The sequence below is a fragment of the Dendrobium catenatum genome, unplaced genomic scaffold (genome assembly GCF_001605985.2).
Source record: "Dendrobium catenatum unplaced genomic scaffold, ASM160598v2 fragScaff_scaffold_484, whole genome shotgun sequence".
Taxonomy (NCBI): domain Eukaryota; kingdom Viridiplantae; phylum Streptophyta; class Magnoliopsida; order Asparagales; family Orchidaceae; genus Dendrobium; species Dendrobium catenatum.
Window position 1 is genome coordinate 502,989 of NW_021318946.1, and position 16,194 is coordinate 519,182.

General features: G+C 30.0%; 1 protein-coding gene across 12 annotated transcripts in view; it reads right to left on the bottom strand.

Annotated features, from left to right (window-relative positions):
* Nucleotides 1-496: 496 nt before the first annotated feature.
* LOC110114846 overlaps nt 497-16,194 on the bottom strand; it is a 20,996-nt gene continuing 5,298 nt past the window's right edge. For 6 of the 12 annotated variants that reach the window (XM_020847869.2, XM_020847868.2, XM_028694423.1 and 3 more), the window contains 7 exons: nt 15,240-15,321; nt 10,178-10,245; nt 9,337-9,477; nt 9,111-9,152; nt 6,487-6,629; nt 5,144-5,239; nt 497-860 (listed from right to left, as the gene is read on the bottom strand). In XM_020847869.2, coding sequence (XP_020703528.1) covers nt 729-860; nt 5,144-5,239; nt 6,487-6,629; nt 9,111-9,152; nt 9,337-9,477; nt 10,178-10,245; nt 15,240-15,313 — 696 coding nt within the window. In that variant the 5' untranslated portion in view covers nt 15,314-15,321 and the 3' untranslated portion in view covers nt 497-728. Of the gene's footprint in view, nt 861-5,143; nt 5,240-6,486; nt 6,630-9,110; nt 9,153-9,336; nt 9,478-10,177; nt 10,246-10,444; nt 11,056-15,239; nt 15,322-16,194 lie in introns of all 12 variants that reach the window. The other 6 variants (XM_020847865.2, XM_028694421.1, XM_020847864.2 and 3 more) reach the window with 3 other exon arrangements.

Below are 16,194 nucleotides of genomic sequence, written 5' to 3' on the forward strand. Positions count from 1 at the left end.
AGAGATATAATAACTTAATCCTTTGCAAATACAACATATAAAAACACCAATACGTGAAGCATAAACAAAATCAATTTTCATAATATTATAAATTAAACAATAAATAGAGATATTGAATATATATATATATATATCCTCAAGAACAAAGTGGAGCAATAGCTCTCATTAAATCTATAATAAATTATAAGTATGCAATCGTTATAATATAATAAATTATTCATTTAACGTTGATCTTTTCTCTTAAAATTATTCATCAAAGATAGGAAAACTACTTAAAGCCACTAAACGCCGAGTAAATAAAAAACACTTATTCGCAAAATATTTTATTCATCAAAATGAAAAAAAAAAATACAAAATATTTTATCACATATTTATAAGTATTTTAAGACTCATGTGCAAGCAGTTTTTGGAGAAAAAAAAAAGTGAAAAAAGGTCCTAATTACCATTAATGAAACTATTCATAGAAGTTCGAAAGTAAAAAATAAAATACAAATTATACTTAAAATATTCTAAAAAATAGCCTCTTATAATTGAGTTTTGAATATAAAAGTATATATAATTACATAATACATGAAAATGGAAAAAGAAAGAAGAGAAAGAACTATACATGAAAATGAACATAGATATAATTCGTGACACATAAAACTTAAAACACGAAAAATTTCTTACATGTCGAAGGAGAGCCACATAGCCATCAAATACTTGGAAGATAACTTGCCTCAACTCTTCTATCCCGAGACATATTTCCAGGCTTGATGCATCACATTGTCATCTATATTAGGGCGCAATTCCCAGAACAGGCAATAACTTTCAAACAATGATGAAGATGTCTTCAGGTTGAGAGACCGTATAATTTTCTCCTGCAGCAAAAGAAACATAGGATTCTAGATCGAAGGACGTTTAATTTGGTCCCTTATTACAAATAAGATAATATATCAAATCTCTCTCTCCCCGAGAGATTATTAGGTGCGGAGTGCGGACGGGGAGAACCGAACGCACAAGTATTGGGTACCTAGCGGTATCGAGTGCGGTACCGCTAGGTACCCAATATTTGTGCGGACGGTGCGCACTCCGCACCTAATAATATTTCCTCTCTCTCTGTGCTTACATAAGCATGACAAAATTCATTGTATTTGTGTGTAAATGGCAATGATATAAAGCTTGTTATAAACTTCAATTTCAAACCAAATGACAAATTATTGAAATGAAATTCCTTTTGGAATAGAACATCTTTCATGCTCTAATAAAAAGGCATAACAAATATTATCTTTAGTTCAAGCCTATATTTTGTTCTTAAAAAGTTCTACATGCAAAAAATGATAGGCACATTAGAATCATAACTTTTGATGGTGTTATTTATATACAAGAATGTAAATAAAAGATTGTTAATTAAATTCTTCATGAACAATGGATGCTATCCTCCATATTAAAAATGGACTTTCATTTCAAAATTTTCATTTTAAATAAGAATTGTTGTTGTATTATTTGTAAAATTAGTTTCTATTGATACCCTTTGAACCATTACATGCACACATTAAAAAGAAAAAACTAAGGGTCAAATCTAAATGGATTATGGATAGATCTATCCTACTATAGATGTAAAAGTGAATATAATACCATTTTATCAACCAAAACATTTGGGATTGACCTAATAAATTCTTAATTTTCATCAATTTTTATTGAGTGTTGATTGATAAGTTAATTCTATTGTTCACAAACTATTTAAAAAAAATTGTATCCACAACCTTATATCTATCTCTTTTTCTATATAATCCTCATGACAATAATTTTATTAACTTCAATAACATATGCATTTTCTATCTTCATTGTACACTTTCAAACCATCTTATTTTCAATAAAAGTCTTCTACCATTTCCTCAAACATAATCATTCTTAATTTATCATTCCTAATTTTGTTGTGCATCATCATAACATTCTAGATTTTGACACACTAACATAGATATCAATGATATTGTTGCCAGGTCCCTTGAGCCTTGAATGAAAATAACAATGTTGCGTTAGGTAGCCAAAAGCCAGAAAAAAAATTTTCGAATAAGTATGACATAAATCCTTCAATATATCATGTTAATACTAGAGTGTTCCCTGAAAGAGACGCAATGTATAGTTGAATATGACGAAAAGTATGCAAAGGCCGCTTCACTGATACCAGAGTATAGTTCTAAATAAGCAAGGGTTCCTATATTATGGGTGGATGTGAGTAAAGTAGCTAGTCCATGATATTAGAATTAGCATAGAAACTTGAAATATAAATTCACTTAGAGGTAAATAAATAAAATTAATAAATATTATTATTCATAGGAAGATAAATATTCTATGCATTCAGGAAATTAAATAAGTTGGAGAGAAAGTTTAAAAAATTGATAGTTTATGATTTAAACTATAGTATTCAGGCATGAGTTGTACTAAAAATAATGTAAATATGATTATAGATAAGATTTTGAAAGATAATGTTGTAAAAATTAATAGAATCGGAGATAAAATTATAATTTTAAATATTGTAATTGATGTTAAGATTATTAATAGTATAAGTATGTATGTTCATTAAGTAGGTTTGAATATTTATTCAAAATTAAAATTTTGAAATGAGTTGGAATAATTAATACAAAATATATCTTTTAAAGAACTAATTTTTATTGGAAGATATTTAAATGATCATGTTGGAGAAGAGGTAGAATATTTTAAAAGAATTCATGATGGTCATGAATTTGTAGCAAATAATGAAGGTAGTATAATCATATTAAATTTTGTTTTAGCTTATGATTTTGTAATTGTTAATATATTATTTAAGAAAAAGGAGGAATATCTCATAACTTATAAGAATGGATATAATAAAATAGAGATTGATTGTTTACTTATAATAAAAATTGATCATTTAGATTACAAAAATTATAAAGTCATTCTGAATGAAATTTTTTGTACTCAGTATCGCTTATTAATTTTGGCGTTGAGATGAAAGGATGAAATATAAAAAATAAAGTAAAATGTTGTCCTAAAATTAGATGGAGTTATTTAAAGAACACTTTTTTTTAAGTAAGATTCATGATCTTAAGATTTTGACTGTGCTTGATGAATGTAATGTTATGTGAAAACAAGTAAGAATATGCTTGGAGCATAAAAAAGAAAAACTCCTAATAAAAAAAATAGTTGTTTGTGGAATCAAAATGTACAAGAAAAGATAAAAAATAAAAAACTTTAAATTAGTTTGTGTAAAAGCTCGGAATACTAAGAAAGATATAAAGAGACCCGTAAATAGTCTAAGAAAGGAATATGTGATGCCAAAAAATTAACTTTAAATGATTTACTTAATAGATTAAATACTAAGGAGGACAATATATATATAAGTTAATCAAGCAAAGATATAAAAGAAGTAAGAATTTAGTTCAGCTGAAGCGCATTAAGGATGAATGTAAGAAAAAATTATTAAAAGAGGATATTTAACAAATGTGGATGACATAGTTTGATAACTTTTTCAATGAGGATTTTGATAATATGATTGCCTCTGGAGGCCTTAGCATACTAAATATAAATAGAGATTTTTATTTTTTATCGGCTTACTAGTAAAATCGAAGTTAGAGAGACTTTAAAGAAAATAAAGTATGAAAATGTTGTTGGCCCTAATGATATTCTAATAGAGGTGTGAAAATACTTAGGAGACAAAAAAAATTTCTTGGCTTACAAAAAATTTTAATATTATTTTGAAGACAAAAGATGTACAAGGGTGTATAAATTATAGAGGAATTAAGTTAATTTTAAAACTATGGGAGAGAGTTATTGAGTGTAGGTTACGATGTAAATTAATGTTTCTCAAAATCAATTTGGATTCATGTCGGGTAGGTCTACTATGGAAGATATACATTTATTGAGAAGTTTAATGGATAAGTGTAGAGAGAATAAGGAGGATCTACATGTTATATTTATTGATTTAGAGAAAACATATGATAGTTTCAAGAGAAGCGCTATGGAGAATTCTAGAAAGGAAAGGAGTTGATAATGCTTATATTCAAGTCATTAAGGATATGTATGTAGGAGCTGTCACTTGTATTCAAACACAAGGTGATTTGACCAAGCATTTTCCTATTTCGGTTGGATTATACCAAGGATCACCTTTAAGCCCATATATTTTAGCTCTAGTCATGGATGTTCTTACAGGGCATTTACATGAGGATGTACCATGATGTATGCTTTTTGTTGATGATATTCTTCTTGTTGATAAGACTAGAGATGCAGTTGAAGGCAAAATTGAACTAAAGGTCAAACTTGTTTTATAGTTCAATGGGCTTAAAATTAAGTGTTGTAGAGATTAAGATGCTCAGGTGGATGAATGGATTCACTCTTAGAGATAGAATGTGAAACGAGTATATATGATAAGATTAGAGAGAGACGCCTTAGATGGTTTGGTCACATAAAACATCAACCTTCTGATGATCCGATTAGGAGAGTTAATGTAATAGATTTGGTCTATGTTAAGAAAGTTAAAGGTGGACCCAAAAAGATTTGATTAGAAAGTATTAAAAATAGTATTTTCATCAAGTTTAAATGAGAATCTAACACTTAACAGGACACGACGAAGAAAAAGGATTCATGTATCTTACCCTACATAGTGGGATAAAAGGCTTGATATTTTTGTTGTTGTAACTTAGATGTCAATGACTTTTTGACATCCCAATAACGGCTCAATGCAACATTGAATCCTAATTGAGATTTTATTGAATTTATTTTTTTAAGTTATATGGTATTCTTTTATCACATAAAGCTCAACAATACTTTTCCATGTTACCGTATAACCAAATTTTTTGTTTTCTCCCAATCAATATTTTCATTTTGTTACATAATACACACAAAATTCTTAACCTTTTTTATTTTGCTATATAATACATCAAAAACACTTAACCTGTCAAATTTAGGTATCCTCTTCTCAAATAAAATTGAATAAAAAGTATTAACATCATACTCATTAAAATTTATAGTATATATTCAAATTTATTCTATTAATTCTAGGATATTTATATTCTAAATATATTCTCCATTGTTCTAACTTTTAAGTATTTATGGATCTTTCAACAATTACAACTATATAGCATTTGAAAAAATAAAAAATAAAAAATAAAACAGCTTGCTATACCTGCATCGAAAATTCAAGCTTCAGCATTCCGTAGATGATAGTCATTAAAGTTGAACGTGACATTGACCCATCAAGAAGCAAAGATTCTTGTACATCCTACATACGTTTGAAGAGAAACAGTTATAAAATTTTTAAAAAATAAATAATTTATAGCTACAAATTTCCCCATATTTTTTGGTACAAACATTGAAATAAGCAGGATTTCATTTGCATTCCAATAACAATAAATCCTAAAAAGGATATCTTCCATTAGATTAGACCCTCAGGTCTATCAAAATAAGAAAACTTGGTATTTCTTTTGAATATAAGCATATCTACAAGAATCAGATATTTAAATTGATGTTGAGGATATTCCCTTCACATTTTCATAAGTTTTGAGAGAAAGTAAACTCATATTATTTTATATTGCAATGAAAAAAAGAGGGATATTCAATGGCTAGTAATTAAATTTGGGATCTTGTTGAATTAAGTCAAGTAGCAAAGGCCATTGGGAATAAATGGGTCTTCAAAACTAAAAGAGAATTTTCAAATAACATTAAATGACATCAAGAAAGACTAATCGTTAAGCGAATCACTCAGCAAGTGGAGATTGATTATAATGATACATTCCCTCCAACCTCTAAGAAGAGCATTGTTGGCATGAGCAGGTCATTTTGGTTATGGAGTTAACATCAAATGAATATGAAAACAATCTTTCTCAGTGGGTATTTAGAATGCGAAACAACCAAAAGTATTCATTTAAAGTGAAAAAAATTATCTTATTTGTAAATTTTAAAGATCTATGTATAAGATAAACGAAGACTTCGTTTGGGATGGCTTTTTTACTACTTCTTGAAGCAGCTTCTTAGTATACAAATTAAAATTTTTGTACTAGAAAGCTGATTCAAGAAGCAGTAAAAAAGCCATCCCAAATGAAGCCGAAGTCTCCCACCAATCGTATTTAAAGTTTCATAATGTTACATTTCATTTTATTTCATGGAGAATCTGATGGATCAATGCATATACCATAAGATTAGTGGGAATAAAATAATTTTCTTAGCCCTATAAATGGATGATAAATAATCCAGAAAGGTACATGTCCTTTTTAATGGTAAGATAAATAATGTCAAAAAGGTACATTTTACGTGAATTTTTGCTTAAAACCCCTATGGACATACTCTTTTCGTGACAAGCAACTGAAGCAACATCACATCTAAAACTCAATAGGTCACTTAGCTTTTCAAGTGCCATTTGTTATAGGTCACTTCGCTAAAGAGTGACCTTAGAGTTTCAATCACACAAGCATGATGATCGACAAAAGACCAATAAATCAAATTGAAATAACATGTATTTATTGGCTATACCTCTCGAACCGACTGAGATTGTTGTGTTATGTTATCGTCAAGGAAGTTAAATACACGATCTGAAGAATGATCATCTATAGCATGCTTTATTATATCAATTGCATTGTGCTTGAGGCTTTCAAGTTCATCAAGGACAGCTTTTGCTGAAAAGAAAAGCAAGAGAAAGCTGTAATTTAACATCCAATTATAGAATTATCATACCAGGAAATTCAATGAATACTAGGTAAAATGAAATTCCAAACTCATTTCATGTATTAAGTAGGAAAATGAACTTAACAACTTATAGAAATGACAACAATAGATATTTGTGGATGTATAGACTGCATGCATAAAGGAAAATATTTATTCATTGAAATAATAGGAATTTGGATGGCTCAAAGAACTAGTTAGCCCCTTTACCAACCTAAATAGAAATGTATGTTGTTATCGCACCATAAATATTACAGAGTTTTTGACATACAAGATATCTAAAATAAATAAACTCAATAGTCAAACGTGGTATCGAAAATAAATAACCCAGAAAATCAGTAAAATGAAAAATATCACAATAGCAAAGAAAAAAAAATAAAGCTACGAAATATATAATTAGAACATTTAGGGGGTTTGTACAATTAAAATTATAGTCAGGTGCATAAGACTATAAGAGTATTAGGTTAAGTACCACACCAGCTAATTGAAAATTGTATTATGATAGAAAGACCAGGTAGTTGGCTCTCACCTATAGACAAGCTGAGGTAGAAAATGAATTTTACAAATAGTGTACCTAATCTAATGCTATTTTGTTCATAATCAATCCTTGATATGGGAGACCAATTAAGCCCAATCAAATGATGGCTAAAAAGCAATTTAATCTAAAAGAATAAGCTTCTGAGAGATACCAACAACTAATATTACTCCATTAAACTCTATTTTTAAAACTAAATATGGGACTAAACTCAATATCATCAATATCACTAGTAAATCTCCTTCTCATTGTGGAGGTTGTAGACGTCAATCATTGCTCTACCTCATATTGAAAAGTATCTCAATCAATGGACTATTACAACCCAAGACCTTATTCCATAATAAACATCAACTAAAAGTTTGCTCAATAATAGAGAAAATCAACAAAAAGCATTTGAACTGCAACATGCATCATTGATTTCTTGATATAATGACACTTGATAGGGACTGTGCCGGAAGGGACAAAATTAAAACAATATCTTGTGATTTGATCAAATAGATTAAGTGCAGAGGTAAAAAAACAACCATAAGTATATCTACATTAATGAAATTTCTCAATTATCAATCTGAACGATTTAAAAGGCTCTCAATGACCTCAATAATTTAAAGATGGGTATGCTCCTCTTTGGTGAGGCTATGAAGGTGTATCACTACTAGGAATTGGTTATATATTAAAGCTACATCATGGCAACATGGGGCTAATCCTATTCTCCATTTAAGGCCACTTAAGAGAGGATTGGCAAAAGCAAGTGACACATTTGGGCAATATTTGGACTTGCCTTGCGTGTGCCTTTTTTGTCCCCTCAACCAAGAAAGATATATCCTCTAATTGGTCAATAATCCCATAAAACCCCTTAAATGTTTGGTATTTAGCAAAGATATGTGATTATATATGTGACCTTATTTAAATTGAACTTATTAAAATAATTTCAAGGTTATTAATTGCTAGTATATAGTAGCCCTTACGCACATAATTCAATTAATGAAATCAAGTGAAGTTGCCAAAACAATTCCTCTATTGGGGGATCCTTTGGGACTATTTCTTCAATATAAGGAACCTTTGAGCGATCCGTTAGAACTATTTCTTCCAACTAATGAGCCTATGAGAGAACCTATGAATCTATGAATTTAATCCGTGGAATGTAATATGATAATAATCATGATGAAGAGGAGAGAATTGATCGACGTAATCATAAAATGTCAAAAATGATGAAGAATAAATGTCAGTAATGAAATAACACATTAAAGACTTTTGTGTCATCTGAGCTTGCCGAACAGCTACAATGATTCTTGTGGAGTTTTAATATGCACAACTTTTTATTCCTATTTCTTTGTAGTAATTCTTTTTGCTTAAAAAGTCTTGCAGATCCTTCTTATTAAATAGAAATAAAAAACAATTACATAGCTATGAGATCATGAAAAGAAACCAAATAGGCACTATAACAAAAGAAGAAACAAGCAAGATCATAACACTGGATAATTCTAAAACACTGCCTAGGAGATTATTATCATGCCTCTTCTTGATATTATAGTCTTTTTACTATGATTAGAATTTCACAAAAATAGGTTCGGGGTACAATGTTATACTGGAAAACTTTTCCTCCCAAATTTTGTTGAAAAATATTTATTATTCCTCTCTTGTCATATGTTCCATATAGTTGACAGCAAAAAAATGTCCCTAATTTCGTTTACTTCTTTCTTGACATATAAATCTCTCCATAAACAAAATATCACATCAAGAAAAATTATTGATTTACTTTTGCCAAAAGCATTGCATAGTAAAGTTGATAAATGAAGTATGAAGTTTACCAGGTTCCAACTGAATGTCAGTAAATAAGAAAAAAGTGATAAACATTTAAATGAGCTAATGAATATCATAGACAACTTGAGAGAGAAGTCACCTTTGATTAAATAGTCTTCAAGCCTTAGTTTGCAAGAATTCACTTTGATAACATGTCCAAGAAAAATATGAGATGAAACAAATTAGAACGCTCTGCACTGAAATCAAAAGAAATATAATAAATAACTAATATAGCTATTGGTCTAACGAAGGTCCCTTACATGATTTTCTCTTAATGACAGTTCTATCACTTTTTAGTTAATATAATCTGATGAAACAGTTCTTACATTTACTAATATTTTTAACAACATTTTCACGATTGTTAAAACCAGCTTCAACATATTCCTTCAGTTTGTCTGTGTAATTAGAATTGATAACTTCACCAACCACACTCGATGTTTTGCAAAGTGGAGCCCTCCTGCATATCTCTATTCAAATAAACAATAATGAGATAAGCTTTCAAAGATTATTTGTATAATCGTGACAGTATGATATTCAAAGTGTTCTTGCACAGTTGAAAGCAACGCATCATGAAAAAACAACACAAAATAAAGGAACCTTGATTGAAGGTATCTTCAATTTACAACAATAATATATGATTACTAGGCCTTGTGGAAACAAAAAGCCACCCATCAATAAACAAAACTTTGTGTAATGAGGAAAAACCATTAAATTTCATTTGTTGTGAAAAGTCATTAATTTAAATAAAAATAAGTTTCACATGTGCTCTATTACATATAGATGTATATAAAAGAAATGAATCGTCAATTGATATGCATGAGCAAGTATTTCACAAAATTAGTAAATTAATCATTAATTTGATGCCTCACAACCAAGCTATTTTTGTAGATTTATGAAAATTTTCAATTTTCATAATATATATGTGCCCCAACCAACCTCGAGAAGAGAGAACGAATTCACTTAATATTCCCAAGTAGATTCCTTATAAGAAGTTCATATGCTTCTATACATAAAAAAGTATATCCTAATCCATAAATGCTTATAAAAATTTAGAATAACAAAGAGCATATAATTCCATCATAAGAACATTCAACATTTTTTTGTATTCCTTGACCTACACATTTACAAAATCGCACAAAGAAAACTTCCACTGAATCCAATACTCACCTAGTTCTCTATAGAATCCTCTAAGGAACCCTTCCCCTGCATCAGCAAGCTCCTCAAGCTTTGCACATCTGGAAAGCAAAAATAATTAGAAAGCATTTAGCGAAGAAGCGCATAGAAGTATATACAAGTTTTTTTTTTTTCTCTCTCTCTCTCAAAAAGTGGATGCAAAATCAACCATGGAGAATTAATTGCAATGAAGATCAATTACTTGCATCACTTGCACAAGTTCTACTGGCCATACATTTTATTTGATAAGAAAGTAGTTACAATTGTGAAAATTGAAACAAAGAAAGCACGGTACGCACAAGCATGCGCTTCTTTCTACAATCAACCAATGCATCAAAGTAATTTGAATGTGCATATAGACTCATGGATTCCTTCCTGCATTAAAAATTCTTTCATGGATAAATTTAAATTTGGATGCCAATTTGTTTGCATAAGCATATGGAAATTTCTGCGTTTGTAAGCTTTTGTGTCAGTCAATCTTTATTCATGGTTTAGTCTTTCTGCGCAGGTGCATGCACTCCTTGTGTGTGCACTGTTGCACTGTACTTTTGCTCTCAAGAGTCCATTATCCTAAATTTCTTCATATATACAACATAGTCATAGGTATATTCCTAAATATGTATGTATCTATATCCATGTTCTGAGACATTAATGCATGAAAAACTTACACATTTGCATGCTCATTTCCAGGCACGGATGTTCTCGTTCTTATTCTCTTTTATAAATATGTGACGACAAAAGAAATATCTATTTTACCAATAAAAGGAACCGAAAACTTATCATGGGGGCATCCTGACCCTTCATCTTGACAAGAAAACAACACAGCCCTTCATCATGAATGATCATGCCAATTTAGCGTATCTTTGCATATTCTGCCACCAAGAAAGGAGACCAAAGGAAAGGTTAGGCTCTCAAGCTATTCAAGATTTTACTTGTGGTACAACACTCACACGAGGAGGGATGGAGTTTTTGGGGAGGGAGTACATGACAAAAAGAAAAATTGAGGTAATTTCTTAGGCTAATAAATGAGGATTTATATGTTCCTATTTACAATATATCTCCTATTCTCTTCCTCGTTATGATTAAAGCTTAGCTAGTGACAAGAAAACTTTCTCAAAGTACAATATCATAACTAGAAAATGATCAAGTACAACAATGACAATTAAGAAGACTTGTATGAGGGAAAAAATATAAAGAAAAGATAAAATATAGCATGAACAACATTGAAAATTCTTTAAATCATGAAAACTACAAAAAGCACTCATTTGGAACATCTTGTTTGAAGCATCGTGAATTAAGGGAGTAACAATAGAGTTTTTTTAATACCAGTCCCATCTAATAAATAAAATTTGAAACCTCCTATCCACCAAAGTATCAACATCCTAAATGCTTTCATATGAATTATAAGACAACTAAGAATTGTGATCATCGATGTCTTTAAAAATGGGAGGGTATTGAAATGTTTCAATATTAGGAAAATAAGTATCAATTATATTGCTTGTAGATGATATAGTGATCAACTCCGTGATACCAACGAGGGTTAGAACACAATCTAATCCTAGAAGAGTTTAAAATTCTTTATATGTTTTTAGTGTAAATATGATCTAATGGAGGAGTAGCAACCATAGTGGAAGAAGATTAGTTTCAAAAATTAGATTATATCTATTGTGCCTGATAGTTAAATTTCCTAACATCCTGATGGGCCTTAAAATATTTAGAGTTACTATGTCAAAAATTTTGAAGATGAATAGGATGGGATGCATTCATATCCAACACTCTACCAATATCCACAAGATATAAGCCAATTAAAACTTATCCAATTCAATTAGGATTCTAACCACAAAATGCCTAAAATGACCACCACTATTAGCATTCACTTATAAAGGTTTATCAAAAATATAACCCATGGAGAATAAAATAGATTGATTAAAATAAAGCAACGAATATGAGGGAATGCAATCCATAATATGAGTGATAAGTGACTCCTCAGAAGAATAAAAATGGGGAGACAATTTTAGCAATGAGAGGGTCGATGAGTCCAACGGAATAGTCAAGAACAAACTATAAAGCTAACAAGAATTTGTGATTAAACTCCAAATTGGGGCAACTCAAAGAGAATTTATGAGCAATAAAAAAAGAAAATGGCCTGACATGCATAGAGATCTCATCTTCAATGAAAATGAGCACAGCTTTGCCTTTATATATGAATGACCGCTTTAAGTTGAGGTGAAGCAGAACATTAATGAGAAAATAAAAGGAAGTGGTTAGATGAAGAGGAATGCAATCCTAAATCATTCAACTCGCCTCTTTCAAAAAAAAAAAAAAAAATCATTCAACTCACCAATAACCTTTTTAAAGGAACAAGTAGTTTGAGCAACAAAAGGTGTAATTTATGAAGGTCTAAAAGGAGCCTCCATGAAATAAGGACCTATCAACAAAGTGGCCGTGAAAAAAACCACCTTAGGGGTTCAACTAAAACCCTGGAAGCAAGCAATGTGAAAGAAGAAAAAGAATGAGTTTGTATCTTAGAGAGGGAATGTTGATACATGCTACACAAAATAAGATGAGAATACAAGTAGCATAAATTATGAATGAAGAAGAGTGACAGTCATCTAAAGGGCCAAGAAGTAATTCTAAAATAAGAAGAGTGAGAAGGTTGCAACCTTAAATAGAGAAGACAAAATAATTGCATTAAGAATGAAAAGAAACTATGACAAGCCTTATACATAAGAATGAGGCAAGAGGGGCACTAGCACCACCTACAAAAGCACTAGTCAAAATGAACCAACCAAGAGATAAGGGCATCAGGAGAGATAGGCTGATGGGTGCAAATGTCTCGCACAAGGGTGCAAAGGCCAGAAATGCTAACGCCCCCCACATAGAGGCAAAAATTGAGATGTCGACCAAACAACCAATTGCTTCCAAAATTGAAGGCCACAATAGGGATGGTGGAGCAAACTTATCATGAGATGCTAATATTTATAATTTGATGCAATACATCAATATGTTTTGACTATTCAGCTACTTCGATTTAGAAATGTTGAATTTCTCATAGACCAATCAGAGTGAGTTAAATCAAGAAACGATTCTTTCATCCTTAATTAGGATTTTCTTTCTTTTATATAAAAGGTTTTTATAAATACTTCTATTATGAATTTTTAATATTTAAGTACTAATAAATTCAAGAAACAATTCTTGCAACATCTGCTTCAATTTTTTTTGTTATTTTTCTTGAAACCTATTAACACCAACAGCTTGAGAATTCACTGTTTGAGTATTACTATTATATTTCTTTTGAACTTTCCTATAGAGTTTACTATTTCATTAACATATGACAAGTTAGCATCATATCAAAATGTATATTGACTTTTCACTGATATTTTATCAATTATCTATAGATTTGTTCTTGATTACAGCAATTTCCAACAGTTAATTATTCTTCTACACTTTCTCTCTTCCCCATATGCCCTACCTCTCTCTACATGTGGGTTCTTCCTCACATTTCAAAAAATAATTTACTGACTCATGCGAGTTTTTTAGGACTCCACCCTTCCTTCCCCATATTCTATAGAGAAATAAATTCAAGATCCTCTCTTTACTATATAGAACAATAAGTCAAAACATTTTTTTTCGAAGCTGAGCCCATCACCCTCCTTTCTCTCTCCAACACCTCATCTCTTCATACCCAAAGCCATTCATAGAATATTTCAGCAACTCATTGAATATCTAAAATTTTAACTTTAATATCAAAATTTCATTCAAGTCCTTAATTAATTTCCAAAATTCCTCAAATGGCCACCAGTTCAAGATTAATTCAAATTACGGCCTCATATTCTATTTTGGTTATGATTGATAAAAATCATATGCTATAAAAAATAGAGACCTAACAATATCTCCTGAGATCACCCAATCACGACTAGAGCTTGATCCTGCTCTATGACAAGGTATCATTGTTGCTATAAGCTAAATAATTTTCATTATCAATTGGAAAATCTAGCATAATATTAAGTGTGACAAAGTGTGATTATTTATTTTTTTAATTTATTAGAGAATCCTATATTTTGTTTGATAAACATGAATTAATCTAGATGTGATTCAAATTTTTTATTCTATTTTGTGTTGATTTGATTATCTATATTTGAATTCTTACAGGTGATTGAAATTTGCAAGTAATAATAAATCCTACATTACTTATAGGATAATCATGTTTATTGAATTACATGTATTAAATGTGCTTGCCTTTACATTGGTATCACCATGAATTTTGATAGTCAGGGACAAAAATGAAAGATTGTCTGAAATGGTGGAATAACTATAAGAAAAAAGGAAATTTTAAATTTTAGAAGATAAATTTGTTTGAATTAACATTTGGCTAAATGGAAACATAAGCTTTCAATAGTTAAAACCTCTCGTGATGTTCCACCCTTGTGTAATGAGCCCATAATCCACCACATAGGAGACCCAAGCAACACTAGTAGTAGGCATGTTGATTTCAATCCTTGTAGTAGGTATGTTGATTTCAATCCAATATCATTTTGAAGCAATTAATGTTATGACTTTCAAGTGATCTTTAAAATTTGACTCATTCTCAGCCCTATTTTAAGAAAGTATGTTACTATGTTAGTAACTTTTCCTCTCTTTAGTATTGTGCATAGATGACCCTTTCTTAATCATAATTATCATGCCAATTACATCTTGTGTTCATTTGTCCCTTGTAAGAGCCAACTTGGAGATGTTTGGTCAAAACAACAATATAGTTATCTAGCAAGAAATAATCAATTTTACACATTTATACTTAAAGATGAAAGCCTGGAAATAAATTATTTGAGTTATTGTGAATTGCTAACTTAAGAGGATTGTCTATTTCACAAAGGCCAAAAACATAAATTGAGGTTATAGATTCTAAGATCATTATTATCTATAATATGCCATAAATTATATCATCAAAAACTAAAGAGCATGATGTAAAGTTGGAATGGGAAAAAATTCCATAAAACAAAGAAAGGAAACAATAAATTTGCAAAACAATTCATAAAACTCAGGGAAAAAAAGATACCTTGCCATAAAGTCTGCAAAAATAGTATCAACAGTCTTATCGGTCAAATCTTTAAGCAAACCCTCATGATCCATTTAATTACCTAAAGAAGGATTAGATAGATATGCAATAAGGGTAGAAGAAATTTTATGGTACTTTTAAGGAAGCATAGAAATTTAAAATTACAACTCTAAGGTACAAACCCAGATGGAATTCATATCAGAACTATATTTTATATTCAGCTAACATGAATAGGATTCAAAGATTTTGCCATACAAAATTTTAGAAAAGAATAATGATGATGATGATTAAAGGACCAAAAAATGTAAGCAATCTAAAACAATATGAGAAAGTGAATAAAAAAATAAGGGTAAAGAAGAGGTGGAAAAAGGAGGTGGAAAGGAGGAGCTGATGGACGAGCACACACAGCGCAAACTAAAGAACAAATCAAAAAGATAACCTTTGAAATTAATAGAACTCTTTCAACACTTGGGAAAGCCATCGATGAAACGTGGGTTTCATACAATAGTCCAATGAAACAAAAAGGGGGCACGCACATTGATAACATTGACATAACCGAATATATGATTGAAGAATTCAAATATATATATATATATAACAAATCAAAAAGATAACCTTTGAAATTAATAGAACTCTTTCAACACTTGGGAAAGCCATCGATGAAACGTGGGTTTCATACAATAGTCCAATGAAACAAAAAGGGGGCACGCACATTGATAACATTGACATAACCGAATATATGATTGAAGAATTCAAATATATATATATATATATATATATAGTGAAACAAAAAAAAAATCTTAGCCGTCATTAAAATTATAAAGTCAACATCAATTAACAATGAAATTAGAATTTCAAACAACGCAAAGATTTAAATGGTGTTTAATAAAAATAGGAGCAGATAGATAAAAAAATTAAAAAAAAAAAATTCATGTACACATTCACATGCCAGGTA